Genomic DNA, 16,600 nt, shown 5'->3' on the forward strand with positions numbered 1-16,600 from the left:
CGAAAAGGCTCAGGTAATTATTGGGGGGGGGGGGGCTGCTGCACACAGGTTTTGTGAAGGCACAAGGTTTTTAAAAAACCTTGTGCCTTCACAACCACTTTAAGATTTTGACAATAAAATGTGGAAGCTGATTGGTTACCATGCACCGCTGCTCCAGATTCTGTGTGCACCAATTTTAGTAAATTTCCCCCTAAATGTCCATTACGGTATTGGGCAACCTCATTCTTAGTGGGAGGAACTTTGGGAATGGAAATTACGCTTTATTTTTTTTGTATTTGGGGGCCTCCAAGACACTAATACCTTCTCTGCACCCCTACTGCCAGTACTGTAAATGAGGTAGAGGACCTGAAAAAGAGAATACACTTGACTCCTCTTTTATGTATGCGATACAGAATAAAGGGGGGGGGGGGGGGCAAAATAATAGCTTGTTTGAGATGCATGAGGTCCACTGAATCATGAGGAACACAGAATCGGCATCGGAGACATGTGCATGCAAAGAGGTCCTGTACCTCTCGTGAACAGGCACACCTTTCTAAAGGTTCTGTTTACCTACCTGAAGCCTTTTCGTTGGTTTCTGGGGCTGCCGCAGGTTTTTCTCGCTCCGGTGAGCTCACAGGAAGAAACATGCTGCTCGGCATGAGCGTCTCTGGAGAAGTTACCTGCAGACGAGGAAGAAGAGAGAATTTTGTTCAGAAGTGTTCCCGCCACCATCTACGCCTCACCCTACAGATCGCTGAGAGTGTCCACAGCTGCTCAACAACCTCCTCATCACTCAGGAGGTGGCCGGCTCTAATTATCACTACACGCTAAAAGAATAATCTTCTAATTAATAGATTTTTTTTCCCCCCCCCTTTCCACAGAATTTCTGACTTTGATCACAAAGAGTGTTTTGTCGCAGGCTGTGGGGCAGCCAATTACAGAGATGTGCTGTGAGCCCCCCCCCCCTTTTCCTTCTTAATCTACCCGGCACATATTAACACCCCTAATTAATTCAGACTGCTAAAGAGAGAGATGAGTGGGCCATGTTCCTGAGTGAAAGCACAAGCCTGCCAGGACGTATTTTTTTTTTTTAAACCAAGAGAGACAAAGGGATGAGGGGGGGCATGGTAGGAAATGAAATAAGTCATTTAGATGTGGAAGTTCTGCAAAGGAAGAAGACACAGTTACTGGGACACACACAAAAGGTGTTACTAATGGGATTAAAAGGCCATGAAACCACATGGAAAACAAAAAAAAGTGCTCTGAAACATGTTTGCATGGGAGGTCTGATCCCGAGGAGACCATGTGACTGCTGAAAGATTGGAGGCGTGGTGGCAGCACATGGGAAATTTTTAGCCGATTGATCCATAATACTAAAGCCAGCAATGGACAGTTCAGATCTCAGCCGATTCAGCAGGAACCGGCCAAGACTACAACTAGGGGTTGCAGCATTACCGGTACAAGTACTCGTGCAAATACTCTTCTACCGTTGTGTTGTGGTGTGGTGTGGTGTGAGCCCATAGAAACAAATGTATCTCAAATCGCACTACAAAGAACGGGAATGCGGTGCGATTCCTATCCGAATCACATGTGGTCTGTTCCCCCCCCCCCCCCACTACTTAGTGAACCTAGGCTTGACATAGTGACTTCAGCCTGGGATCACATGAGAGCGGTAAAAAAAATTGGTTTGCACAAAAGTTATAGCGTCTACAAAATAGGGAAATTTATGACATTATTATTATTATTATTATTATTATTTTTAACTAGTAATGATGGTGATCAGCGATTATTTAGCGGGATTGTGGGAGACAGATTGGACACTTCCGACACTTTTGGGACCATTGACATTTAAACAGCGATCAGTACTATAAAAAATGCACAAATTGCTGTATAAATGTCACTGGCCGGGAACACTAGGGGGCGAGCAAGGGGTTAAATGTGTTCCCTGGGAGGTGTTTCTAGGAACAGACGATCACTCTGAACTCTCCTGTCAGAACAGGGATTTATTTGTTACATTCACAGGTCCCTGTTCTGGCTTTCTGTGAAGCGATCGCAGGTGGCCGGCGACTGGCTCCAGGGGTGTGCGTCCGCTGTAGCTGTTAAAGGGACCGCCTCGTACTGCATGGAAACTAATTGGCTTCCATTTTTGTTTTTGTCAAAGCTTAAAGTGAAAGTAAAGTCTTGTTTGTTTTTTTATTTTTAAATAAGTTCTACTTGCCTACTCTGCACAGTTGCTTTTGCACAGAGCAGCCCCAATCCTCCTCTTCTCGGGTCCCTTGCTGGCAGTCCTGGCCCCTCCCTCCTGCCGAGTAAGCCCACAGGAAGCTGCTTGCTATGGGGGCACCTTAGCTGAGCCGCTGCTCTGTGTGTCTATTCAGAAACAAAGTAGTGGCTCAGCCCTGCCCCCTCTCTTTCCTCATTGGCTCACTGACTTTAACAGCAATGGAAGCCAATGGCGCCTGCTGCTGTCTCAGCCAATGAGGAGGGTCCCGGACAGCCAAGGCTCTCTCATGCAACATTGTTGGATCAGGTAAGTATTGAGGGGGCTGCTGCACACAGAAGTTTTTTTTTAATCCTAATGCATACAATGCATTAAAATAAAAACCCTTCTGAACCACTTTAAACGAAAAAGCTGAAGTTTAAAGCTTATTGGCTGCCATGCACAGCTGCACTAAATTGAGCGGTTAGAAGATCCCCTCCCTGTGTAGATAACTGGCTTTTATTTCATATTTATCTTTATAAAATATAATTTTTTTCCATTATTATCTGCAGCCACTTCCCGTCTACATGCACTCCGGCGATGACCTCATACATTTCTCACGGAGGGTTCTCCTGAATGGTGTTTAAAGATGGTCACATGTAATCTCTATTGGAAGCAACAGGGTGAGTGTCCCCCTTCCTAAACAAGGACGATCATGGCAGGAGCTCCAGGTATTTTACAAATGCTGACCTTTAAGACAATATTGAAATGTTAACACTTCTATGCGATGCTAATGATTAGGTTTACATATACTTGATGAAGATGGTACTTCATTATATAAATGTGATCCTCCTACCCTCAAGACCCAAAAACGATGTTTGGCGGCATCCTGAAAGGCATCTATTGCTGTATTTAATTAATATTACATGTACGTTTCTAACCCGTGTTTTGTGCAATGACATAATCAAACCAGGGGGAAACAAAGGCTTCGCGTCTGATCTTCTTCAGTGCGAGGACATTACAGAAAGAGACAGACACGATCACAAGCATGGATGCACTCTCATTTAAAGGCAAGGGGAGGGAATACGTCTCTGCTAAATCCCCACAACCCGGCGAGAGCAAAGCTCTGCGCGGAGTCTCCGAGAATTCCAAGCTCCACAAGACAGCTCTATAATTGTTTTCATACACTTTAATTAGAAAAGCTCGCCTGGCCTTGAATAATAAGAGAAAGACTTCTGTACTTGAAAGGTTGAAGTCAATCAAGTGTGAATGACGGCAGACGAGGAGGTGAGCCGGAGACGTTGTCTGCTCTCCACTTTAATCATCTCTCCTGATTGGAATTCTGGCAGGTTTTGAGAGGTCTAATGTGTCTGCTACCTTTTTCTGTGCCTCGCCTCTTAAAATGCCTCCCGCATCAAATTTCCAGTGATATTACACAACCCGGCAAACAATGGAGCCAATATCTCCATGTGGGGAGCCGACCCTTATAGTGCGCTGGAAAAAAAAAATTAAAAACACCTGGAAAGCCGGCCTATGACAGGAGATGGGGCTTTCCGAAAAATAAATCTCTATTTCATATGGGCAGGCATTCCCACATCCAAATAGTGCATATTTATTTATATACTGGGCAAAAATGTCATCCCCAGACTTCCTAACATCCTCAACTGAAGGTTTTATATCCTATAGACCAAAGGTCTTCAAACTATGGCCCTCCAGTTGTTCAAGAACTACAACAATTCCCATCATGCCTGTGAATATCAGAGTTTTTACAATGCCTCATGGGATATGTAGTTCCGAAACAGCTGGAGGGCTGTAGTTTGAGGACCCTTGCTATAGACAGGGCCAGACAGTGGTCCGTAGGAGTCGAAAAGGCTATTGCTTCAGTGTGAGCAATTGTGCCCAGTCATTGTGTCCCATTGTTGGTGTCATTGAGAAAAACTGTGTCCCATTGGGCCCCTTTGTTGGTGTCATTGGGCCCCTTTGTTGGTGTCATTGGGCCCCTTTGTTGGTGTCATTGGGCCCCTTTGTTGGTGTCATTGGGCCCCTTTGTTGGTGTCATTGGGCCCCTTTGTTGGTGTCATTGGGCCCCTTTGTTGGTGTCATTGGGCCCCTTTGTTGGTGTCATTGGGCCCCTTTGTTGGTGTCATTGGGCCCCTTTGTTGGTGTCATTGGGCCCCTTTGTTGGTGTCATTGGGCCCCTTTGTTGGTGTCAGTAGGAGAAATTATGTCCCATTGTTGGTATCAGTGGATTAAATAGTGCCCCAAGGGCCAGATAAAAGCAAGCAAAGGGCCGCAGTTTGGAGACCACTGCTATAGACCAATGGTCTCCAAACTGCAGAGCTTTGCTTGCCTTTATCAAACCCCTTGGGGCACTATTCCATCCGCTGCCACCAACAATGGGGTAGAATTTGGCCCAGTGACACCAACGATGGGGCAGAATGCCTCCCACTGAGAGGAGTAGTGCCCCATCCTTGGCGTCAGAGGGAAGAGTGGTACTCCAAGGTAAAGGTGAGCAAAAGGCAGTATCCGGCCAAGGTCCGCAGTTTGGAGACCACAGATCTAGACGAAGAGAAGTCCAAGAATGCGGTTACCTACAAAGGAACCAAGTGGTCACTACTGGATGTGATGACCTCGCAGCGTCAACATGCTTCACCTGCCAATCTTTACCAGATTATTTTTATTAAATTACGTCAACGTTGTCATTCTTTATTAATGGGGTGTATGGTGGAGACGTTTTCCAGTTTTGACAACATATGTATGTTTCACTTTTTGAATTCTTTAAAAAATACTAGGAGGTCAAACCCCTTGGTGGTAACCTCTATCCTAGAGTCTAGAGCAGGGGGTCTTTAAACTATGTCCCTCCAGTTCAGGAACTACAATTTCCATCATGCCTGTGAATGTCAGCGTTTTACAATGCTCATGGGATGTGTAGTTTTGCAACAGCTGGAGAGCCGTAGTTTGAGGATCCCCGATCTAGACATTATTTTATGTAGCTTTGCTAGGTTATATGGACCACACGCTAGTGTGGTGAGCTGGAGGATCTATGTTTGCAGATTAAGTGGGGTGAGTGTTTGTATATATAATTTTTCCTCATATTTTGGTTGTTCCCCGATTTTAAACTCATTACCAGTAGGTGATTTGTGAAAGAGGTAGGGGGTTCCATGCAATTTGTGCTGCTCTAACACCATGTTTCTCAAGGCACCCCAACAGGTTATGTTTTCAGGATTTCCCTCAGATGAAATGGCTGTGGTAATTACTAAGACAGTAAAACTGGTCAAGTCACCTGTGCAAAAAATAATGGGAAGCCTGAAAACATGACCTGTTGGGACCCCTGGAGTTGATAAACTCTGATCTAGCATTTAGCTGCAAGGTCTGCTTTAAATATAACCTTGAAAGTAAGTGCTTTATTATATTTCTTTTAGAAGTGCAAAAAAGCTACCGGTCAATCCTGTCAGAAATCCAGCATGGTCCTGTGACTGTCCAGGGTGACCTCAGATATTCTTACTAGTTCTGCCCAGTTTACCTCTGAGGACTACTAAACGCCTTCCACAGATGTTATGGGGATTGGGAAAAGCAAAAGTGTTCTTGGGCCACCTTGCATTTCAGTCCTGAGCGTTTTAATACATTCCCACAATGCACTGCTGGAGTATCTGTCCCCCTCTTCTAGCACTGGAGATGTTATACTAGTAAAACGAACATGCACCCAAACCCCAAATGTAATATTGCCTCGTACTAGTACTTGGATGTGGTGGACCTATTTTATTATTTTAAATTCCCCCTCAGGGGTTCGCATTGATCACACGTCTTTGAAAGTTTGCTATATATTAGATGTGATGTTTTATAATTGTCAGCTATGAGTAAGCACTAAATTATAGTGTGAAACGCGTCAGCTGTTTTACTCCTGTGTTGTGTGCTGTGACTTGTGGTGCATTTTTCCTTTTTTTTAAATAAAGACAACCATCAAGATTTTTTGGAGTGCGGCTGTCCATATTTTCTTTTTCCATTTTAATTCCCCCCCCCCCCTCTTTATTTTCCCCCGACAGTCCTGCCAATGATACACTTCATGTCTTAGGGCAACGATGCTCCTCCATAGATACAGTACAGCGATTGATTGTTGTCACTTTAGGACAGGAAGTGTATCATTTGGCAGGACCACCAGCTGAGAAAAAGGAAAAAAACTACTCCTGTGGCCAGTACAGATAGACTTTTGTTTTAATAGTATAGTATGGCTTTGTCGCCAGTGCTACAAGATGATGCTTGTAAATTTTGTATATTATTGTGTTCTATTTTGTGTAAATATATATATATGGCACTCAATATTTTCATTACATGTTTGCATTCCTTCGAGTCCTGATTAGAATTAGCCTGCCTATGTTACGCCCCTTGTTGCCATACAAGTACAGGCATGGTACTGGCCATAGGGAGTTTCCCGGTGGGCCGATGGCTCAGTGACAGCCTGTCAAAGTAATGGCTGCACAGCTCGCCCTCCACTTCATGCAGTGATGTGAGAAGGATGAGAAAAATACAGAGGAGAATAAGTGAAATAATAAAAGAGGTGAGTGAGGGAGGACTCCTTATGTTACTTCTGTTTTTTTGCACAATTGCGTATAGTTTATATACTGTTTTTGTTCTTGTTTGCAAACTTAAAGTGGGCCAGTCTGGATGAAGTCCAGGGCCAAATTTTGGTCTCAGTCCAGCCCTGTACAAGTATAATAATAATGTGATACCTATGTAATATTGTGTATAAAAAACCCTCAAATGTGTTAAATAAAACAGAACAGTTATTTGGCAAGATGCCGAGTTGTATCTTTTGCGTCTGTTCCCTGCTGCAATCGTTTTTCATATGCGATTCCAAATTAATGAGGATGGCATTGCCAATCTATACAATTTTTAGAACAGTTACCATGGCGGCTCTGCACCAGATTTTTGCACTCTCCAGTTTTTAGTAAATTATTTGTGGGAATGTGTCAAGAGCTCAGGACTGCAATGCAAGGGTGGCCCCTATAGTAAAACCATAATAAAAGCAACATTGCACATGATCAGAACCTGACAAAGTTCAATAGGTGGACAGATTAAAGGAAACATCACACGTAAATGGAGTCCAACTTTAAAAGAGACTTTAATTACAAACATAGCTGTAAAGATCCCTATTAGCACGATGTGTCACGTATAAAAGAGCCCGGCCATATATATAATAAGCTAAATTACATCAGATAATTAGAGTATTTCTCTATAGTAGATGCAGGGTGGAGGGCAATTATTGTATGTAAATTTAGTAATCTGTTGAGTCAAAAAAAAAAAAATGGTGTGTCAGTTATCGCTTTATTTGGTCATTTTTTTTTTTTCTTTTTAAAAGCAAGAGAAGTACTGAGTGTCCAAACAGTTGCCACCTGTTACATTAGATAGACATATCAGTCAAAAAGAATAAAAAAAATAAAAAAATAAAAAAAATAAAAACCACACTGCCGAGAGATACACTGCTCCTCCAGCTGCACTAGGGGGCAGTGTGGTGCGTAATCAGCACATCACACAGCTCTTTTTTTTTTTATGTACAAGCTTTATTTGAAGTGTACAAAACATACACTTTTATTTAATGCATGGCAGGTTGCAGTGTAATTCAGCCTGGTGGGCTACAATAAAATGCAGCATGTTTGCATAATTTTTTACCACAGCATGCTTTAGCATTGTAGTGTGAATGGGACACATAGGGAACAATAGTTTACGTGGTGTCCCTGCTAGGGTTCCCACTTCATCCCTTTAAAACCGAACACGTATTACACAGGTTCTGTGGCTGATTTAAGGTGGTAGTTGAACTCACTTTGGTGCCTTATCTGCAATAAATTAGCCTCAGAACCTGTGTAATTTATATCTGTTGGGGTTTAAAGGGATGCGGTGGCAACCCCCTAGTCTCTGGCGTAGCAGACATCTCCTAGAGCAGTGATGGCAAACCTCAGCACCCCAGATGTTTTGGAACTACATTTTTTCCATGATTCTACAGTGTAGTTCCAAAACACCAGGACTGCCAATTATCACATGCTCTCAACCAAACTGTCAAGCAAAAAAATGTCTGTCATAATGGATGACATGTGCAGCTCCTTGGCAGTTGCAGATCAGACAAAAGCTAAGATGGCAGCTTCCTTGGCTGAAAAGGATGATCCCTAAATACCGTAAGAGCTTCTTCATACCAGTAAGCCATGTTGTTCACCGCCTGTGGTGTGAATTGTCCCTCTATGGGGACTCTTGTGCTGGGGAGCGCACCCGCTGTGAATGAACCCTAAAACCAACACCTCTGAAAATTCCCACTATGCCCTTTCATCATTGGCTGCCGAGAGAGAGAGATGAAAGCTTGCCTTGTACTTGGATAACAGAGCAAGAAGGGTGACATAAGTATGAGGTATAATGTTCAAAAAAACACCAGTTCTAAAAAAAAAAAAAAGCAGCAGCTCAAAAACAAAGCTAACAAAAAATCCTAATGCCCAAAACATAGAATTAAGGATCCTAAGAAAAAAAAAACCCTATAAAATAGATTTAATTGAAACGCACAATGGAAGAACATTCCCATCAATGCAGCACAGTCGCAATGTGACTTTGGCCTATAGAATATGCAACCAGAATTGCACTTCAAATCAAGTTAAAAATCACACAACACAGTAGTGGGCCTATTTAAAATGAATGGGATGCTTTGTTAATGCACCATGTTGATTTACTAAAACTGGAAAATGCTAAAAGCTGGTGCAGCTCTGCAATGAAACCAATCAGCTCTTTTTTTTTTTTTTTGTCAAAGCTTTATTGAACAAGTTGAAGTTAAAATCTGATTGGCTGCCCTGCACAGGCGCACCAGCTTTTGCAATCTCTAGTTTTAGTACCCCCAAGGCTCAGGTCACACTCATGCGGGCTGTGCATTCCAGTTGCGGGAATTCCATCGATCCCTGCAACCACATCGCACTGCTCTTGTGAGATGCACGGTGGTGACATTCATTCTAAATGGTGTGCCCCCCCCCCCCCCCCCCCACTCATCTCAGCCTGCAACAGGGGGTGCAACCGCATTTTTAACAAGGTGCTTGTACCTTTTGTGTGGGTTTTACACAGCACAGCGGCCCATTGCTATGAATGGGCTTCCGTTCCCGAGCAAACGCGGAGCGCAGGACCTGCATTCTGAGCCTTAGAGCCAGGTCATGCCAGATGTAGTGCAGTGCATTTTATTTAAGCATAAAAAATGCATGGAAAGAAGAACATGGCTATGGCATAGTTCACACCACTGCCGTCAATTCCAGTAAAGAATAAAAAAAATAGAACATGCATTATTTTTTATGTACAGAGTTGTACCAGAACACAGCAATAAAGAGAAACCCTGGGAGGCCTTGAAAAAAAAAAAAAACAAGCAGGGGGGGACTGTAATGCATTAAAGTGCAGAGAGCGCATTTTTGTGGTGTGAACTGTAAGCAAAAAACGCATCCGGAGTGCGTTTTTGTGGCATGAATCGGCCCTTAACAAGGAGACTATCGAAAACAGAGCACTCCAATCCACCATAATTGGTGACCGCTCGTGCCTCACACACGATTCTACCATTGCCCAATTTATCCAGAATGGTGCGTCAATCTCTGGACAAAGTATAGCGGCACAAGTGAGAACGCCGTGCCCCTGGTAAATCATCACACTTGTCCTGCATACAGCACAGTATGGGGTCCTGCACTACACAGCTGCCCGGCCAAATATGTAAATGGCATCATTAAGGAGCACACTGCGCTGCTCGCTGCGCCCACTGATCTCTGACATGCGGGTCAGCGATGCAACGTGTCAGCTGCCTCTCCTCTGGCTGCCCATCACACGGGATAATTACATGCTAATTGTGTGAGGAGGCCCAGCTGACAGTGCATGGCCACGTTTTTCAGAGGCTGTTTACACCATGCTGAGGTCTGAGAAGTGGATGCCGGACTTGCAGGCCCCTTTTCCTAGAACCCGACTACTTCTCTATGCATATCGCAATGAGGGGAAAAAAAAAAGCAATAGCAGAAAATAAAAAAGGAGGGGGGTGTAAAGAGAGAGCAATGGGGGGGGAGGCGGCGAAGAAAAGCAGCTGACGGTGAGAGGAAAGCTAAGGACACAGACAAAGGAAAGAGGAAGGAGGTCAAGGGGGGAAAAAAAAAGAAACCCTCCTGACTGTCAGCGAGGTCCAACATGCAAATCCCGCCTGCAGACAGACTGCATATTTCCATTACAAAGAGTGCAAAGGTTGGAGAGAGAAACTCGTTAGCAATGGGAGGATATTAAGGTCACTTTGAATTTACACCATCTAATTGGAAAACATGAGCCAAGCGCTGCTACTTATAAAGTCCTGGCAATTGTGTGCAAACGGCGGCATGAAAAAAAAAAGGACGACAGGGAGATAAAGGGCGAAAGGCAGGTTTGCACATTAAAGTGCAGTAAAATACCGGAGGCGATGCGATCGGGGGGGGGGAGCTGCGGGGCTGGCTGCGACAAGACATAGCGCGTTCAGGTTCCTCGGTCACAGGAGTGACGTGACCGCGCGCCGTGTTACCAGAGGACAGGACAGAGTGCAGGATGTGGAGCAGAAGCAAAGCCCCCCGGTTGCTGTGGTAACAGACTTGACACAGGGCAGGTTGCAGGGAGCCGTCTGCGTTATTAGGGACATTACATAAATACAAGCTGGGCATGCGCGCGCACACCTGCCACCGGCATCTCCTGCGATTTTAGAAATGAATTCTCCATCACATGGGCAGATTATCTTCTCTTATTTAAAGAAGAGCTCCAGGCTCCCCCGCCCCCCCAAAAGAATCAAAAAGGCCAGCAGCTACAAATACTGTAGCTGTTGACTTTTAATATAAGGACACTTACCTGTCCAGGGATCCCGCGATGTCCTCACCTGAGTTGATTCTTCAACTGGCTTTGGGTGCAGGCGCTGCCATCTCAAGTAAGGGAAACAGGAAGTAAAACCTTGTGAATAGTCCTGCCGTCTTCTGGGACCTGTGTGACGTATCCCAGAAAACTCCAGGAGGGGGGGGGGGTGAAATTCTAGCACTGGAAGTGGGAGCATGTAAACTACAGCCCTCCTTGTTCAGGACCTCTTTATCACACACCCTGCACCACCTACCCTGAGCTGGTCAACTGCTTCCTGTATCATGACCTAAAGTCTGTCCAGGAAATAAGGCAGAAGTAATGGAGCCGTGTGTTTAAACAGCTATGAAGGGAGGTAAGCGTGTGGAGAATGGAAAGCGTTTTTTTTGCAAAAGAACAGCATTAATGTTATATTGGTACAAAGGGGAGCTGGAACTTAGATGGGGGGGACAAAAAAGGTGAACTTGGCCTTTAAATGCCTCAATCATCATGTTCACAATGGGGTGGTTTTACTAAAGGCAAATAGACTGGGCACTTTGCAAGTGCAGCTGCCCCCGGAGCTTCGTAAATGAGGGAAAGCTCTATTGACGTCCTTCATCCAATTATGAATTTTTATTTTTTTTACTTGCAAGCGATTGGGTAATCCCCTCATTTACTAAACTCTGGAGGCAACTGCACTCCATTTGTCTTTATCCATTCATCATCCCCATGTTGGGACATCTAAAAGTAGGTTTGGGTAGATGTTCCATGTGGTTAGCAGAAGATCAAAGATCACATACAGGGCCAATTCTTTACAACTGACCCCATGTGTGGCCACTTACGGTGAGTATGAGTTTTTCCACGCAGTCCGGGGCCACGCTGTGCAGGTGGGTGAGGTGCAGCTGTAGGTGGATCTTGTTGTTTAACATATCTTGGCAAAGCGGGCAGCGCAGCATCGGCTGCACGGAATGCTGCGTCATGGCGTGGACCCGCAGTCTATTGACGTCTGCATTGGTGTATTTGCAGTATGGACACTGGAATTGCTGGAGACAGGAAAGACAAATGAAGGGAAAAGCATGAGAGCGGGCAGCAGAGAATGAACAACATAGGAGGAAGAAGAATGACAAACAGGATGTTCAAAAAAGGCAAGAAGTAGAACAGAGATGGCTACCTGCTGCTCCTTCTTCTCCTCGGCAGATCTCGGTCTCTTCGGCGGTGGCTCGGCGCTCGTATTGGAGGGCAGCTTGGCAGGTACGGCGTCGGGTGGATCCCGCTCAGGTGCAACAGAAGGTGGTGCTATAAAACAAAGGTAATAAGAGTTTTATTACACAGTCATCAGTCCTGGATCCTTCTTTCATTAGGTCCTCGGTCTGATAGAACCCAATTTTAAGAATACTAAAAAAACACAAATTAATAAATTCCAGGCAGATATAAAAAGACAAACTAACACAGCCCTGTATTCATTCTTACGTCTTTATGTGAATGAATTTGACTTGGTATCATTTGCTTGCAGTCCCGGTACAGCAAAGCTCAGACTGGGGAAAGAAAAAGCAGCACGGGGGGGGGGGGGGGGGGGGGCAAGCAGTGCTCATGTTCTTACAAAAGGGACATGCTGATTGGAAGAAAACAGTACAGAAAAAAAAAATGGGCTCATCAAGGAGGCCACCAGATCCCAGTGCCTCTATGGGAACGAGTATGAGTACATGGCATTTGGAGGGACCCCACGCTGTTTTTACCCCCCCCCCCCCCCCCCAATTGTGCCTCAAAATCCATGCCAGACCTCCGACGCTTTAATTTGGCATGCGGTTCTTTTTAAAATCCATACCAGCCCCGAAAGGCTGTTTTTTTTTCACAATTGTTTTTTTTTTATTGCCGGCAATGTTTTTTGTTTACATTTAGCCGAGTCATCCGTTGTCAAGGACGTGGCGGCCGGCTCCCCGGTCTGCTCCTTAACAACCAGCTAATGCTAAAGACGCCGATGGCTGCCGTCTCCAAAAATTTTCATCTGAACTGCATCTAAAATTGCAGCTGAACCGCTCAACAGCAGCAATTCGCAGTTGCGCAAAAACGGAGGGGAAATTCGCAGTGGACGTGTGTGAACCTAGGGGGTTTGGGGGTGCGGTTTTAACACGCCAAAAACGCTTGTCAACCGTGCCGAAAAATGCCCATAGGGCGTTTGGCGGACGCGTTTAATGCTTGGTAAATGCTCATCAACCGCACCCATTACCGCGCATTAACGCTATAGGTGCATTTTCATCTGAACTGCATCTGAAATCGCAGCTGAACTGTTGAACAGCTGCAATTCGCAGTTTCACAAAGCGGAGAGGAAATTCGCACCGACATGTGTGAACCTAGGCGTTTGTGGTGCGGTTTTAAAACACGCTAAAAAGCGATTGTGAACCGCGCCACAAACGCGCATAGGGCGTTTGGGGGGAGTGTTTTTAATGCTCGTTAAACGCTTATAAAACGCACCTATTCAAGCGCATGAACACTATAGGTGCGTTTTAGAAGCGTCACTATTGTGAGCAAGTGTGAACAAGCCCATAGAAATCACACAGTCACACTGGCTGGCTCTATGGTACTGTACCTGTTTCCCTATTAGTGTCTTTAGCGCCCTCTGGCTCCTGGTCTTTCGGCACCTCCGCTGGCTCAGCATCTGCATCGCAGGCTCCTTCTGGGTCCTCTGCCGGCTCCTCTGAAATAATAATAAATGGGTTGGATTGAACGGCTGTTTTGGGGGGGATGCTAAGCCATAAAAAAAAAAAAAAAAAGCAAAAACTATCTGATGGCAGAATACTACACTACAGGCTCCATTTCATAAGACGATACAAGGACCAGTACTGTGTGGTTAGGCCCAAGATCAACGCTGAACTAGGAAGGAAGGAAGGAAGAATACTGGTTGGGTGGTAAAGGAATAAAGTGTACGTCAAGGCAAAAAAAAATAATAATTATATTTACTACATATCTATAATACATGCCTATTTCATGTTTTGTCCCTTTAACCACTTGCCTACCAGGCACTTTTACCCTCTTCCTGCCCAGGCCAATTTTCAGCTTGCAGCGCCGTCACTCTTTGAATGACAATTACGCAGTCATGATACACTGTACCCAAATGAAATCTATAAAAAAAAAAAATCCCACTAATAGAGCTTTTTTGGTGGTATTTTTATTTTTTTGCTAAAAAGTTTTTCTTCATCAGTTATAAAATTTTGTAAAATCATTTTCCTACTTCACCGAAGGGCACTGATGAGGAGGCTCCAATATGCAATGATCGTTTACCGTTTAAGAAATAAGTGAAATGCATGACTCCGGTGGGTCAAACAAGATGTTCGCTTGCCGCCTTCTTACTGACTGTATCCTTACTGTGGATGAGTGCGGGGTGTAGCAAGATGGCGGCGACGAAAAAAAAAAGTGCTGTACATACCTTCCTGAAAACAGAAAGGTGCAGTAATGGCCACATGTGATACTGAACCTTCCTGATTGAAAGAACTGAAGTCCAATGAATGAGAAGGGTGGGGCAGACATGGTTGAGGTGGGGAGGAAAGACATAAGCCTCACACACGATCGGATTTTCATCGGTCAAAGCGTAGGACTTTTGTCCGAAGGGCGTTGGCCGTGAACTTGTATTATTTACACAAGGGCAAAAAAATTTTACTTCTGTACACACGATTGGATTTTCATCGGACAAATCGTAGGACTTTTGTCCAAAGGGCGTTGGCCGTGAACTTGTATTGTATACACAAGGGCAAAAAATTTGTCGTCCAACAAACACGGAACTACGTGTTTTTTCAACTCTTTAGCGCCACCCTTTGGGCAACTTCTTGCCAATGTTGCGTTATGGTGAGCATTGCTTCTGAGCATGCATGTTTGCACTTTGGAGTTTTGTCCGAAGGACACACGATCGGAAAATCCGACAACACACATTTGTTGGCGGACAATTTTAAAGCATGCTATCCAACATTTGTTGGCGGAAAATCCGACAATTGTCCTACGGAGCATACAAACGGTCTGACAACAGCCTGTCATCACACAATTCCCGTCGGATAATCCGATTGTGTATTAAAATGAGGCTGGAGGTCCTCTATCCAGGAAATAAGGCAGGGTCTCTCTGACTTGCTGCAACTTCCAACGCACAACAGGAAAAGCTCACAGTGTGCGGTGAAATCAAAATAAAACTATTTCAAGACAGTAGCCTGTACAACAAGATAGAAGGTGAGGTTTCCATCGATTGGATGAAATGTATAGGGAAATCTTTCTATAACAGAATATTCTGGGCTTTGTGTTTAAAGAGTAAAGTGCAGTAAATTCTCCCCTCGTTAGAGGGATCATGGCTCATCAATTACCACCCAACATGTCTAAGCAATGTAACCCCATAAGGAATGTCGGAGAGGACGCTGCATCTCTATAAAGCGGCACCTTGCGCCTGACGCAGTCAGGAAGGAGATTCTGAATAAGCGTTGATCTTAAGAAGCACTGATTCCTTAGAAAAGAAAAAGGAGATTGAGGAGTAAAAAGGCAGGAAGGACAGTCCGATCTCTATTCATGGTCCTTCCAGGAGAGCAAAGCGGAGCTTCAGATTAGCAGGAGGGTGCTTTCTTTATTGTGCACGGCATTGATTGCTGTGGGAGCTCGCTCGCTCGTGTGTCCCTTGGTGCAGTTCCACTTGTGACCTAGAGGTGTCATCCTTAGCAAAGGGAGGCCGAGTACGGGAAGAGGGAACCTAGGACTGGGCAGAGGCTAAAAACGACTTCCTAGTTCACAATATGCCATGAAGAGGAAGCTACAGTGTTCATCCTGATCCGAGATAGATTTACAGAGACCCTTCAACATTCCCGATGCTCCATTAAAAAAAAGACAACAAATACAAAAGAAAATTAAAGATTGTGTTCACCGGTTAGTTTTATGAAAAAGACGAGGCGGCCTCATCTCTTGGCCTTGCAGTGCCGACATTTTTGCTTCAATTCCCTGCAGCAATCCCGGCATTGTTCTGTCTGCATTTGTGGGTTTGATCCGGTTGCTCTATTGTCATCACCCCATAAATATTATATAATCATACAGAGAACTACGAGTCTTACGCCAGATCACATATCACCAGCACATCAAAGCTTAAATCAGATTTTATGGTTAATTCACCAGCAGAAGCAACCTTCAATGTTTTGGAAGTTCGCAGTGTCCCCAACATTAGGTAGGCCGTGGGGGAGATTTCCTAAAATCTGGTGCAGCTGTGCATGGGAGCCAATCGGCTTCTAATTTCAGCTTTACACCGACTTCAGATTAGAAACCGCGTTCAGCTGAACTCGCGCAATTTCAATCCGGCAATGCAGTCCGACTTTGGGGGGGGCAATTTGGCAAACATCGGTGCGGGTTCATGCACAGATGTCTATTCAAATCGCCTCCAAAGTCGCTAAAAGTAGTACAAGAACTACTGTTGGGAATCGGTGCAGCGCCACAAAGTCGGCTCCGCACGGTGTCATTGCCGGCAAAAGCCTCCAAGTTGGCACGCAAGACGCTTTCCCGCGACTTGTTCATTCACCCGACGTAGGTGGTACACTTTGGTGGGGGTGGGTTAGCCATGCCCTTTGACCT

General features: G+C 44.8%; 1 protein-coding gene across 1 annotated transcript in view; it reads right to left on the reverse strand.

The window, feature by feature from the left end:
• The window catches only part of ZFHX3 (zinc finger homeobox 3), a 124,248-nt gene that overhangs the window by 12,036 nt on the left and 95,612 nt on the right, over positions 1-16,600 (reverse strand). The window contains exons 5-8 of the mRNA XM_040329549.1: positions 13,602-13,709; positions 12,186-12,310; positions 11,857-12,057; positions 554-659 (exon numbers count right to left, since the gene is read on the reverse strand). Coding sequence (XP_040185483.1) covers positions 554-659; positions 11,857-12,057; positions 12,186-12,310; positions 13,602-13,709 — 540 coding nt within the window. The remainder of the gene's footprint in view (positions 1-553; positions 660-11,856; positions 12,058-12,185; positions 12,311-13,601; positions 13,710-16,600) is intronic.

Source organism: Rana temporaria, chromosome 11, assembly GCF_905171775.1.
Source record: "Rana temporaria chromosome 11, aRanTem1.1, whole genome shotgun sequence".
NCBI classification, from domain to species: Eukaryota; Metazoa; Chordata; class Amphibia; order Anura; family Ranidae; genus Rana; species Rana temporaria.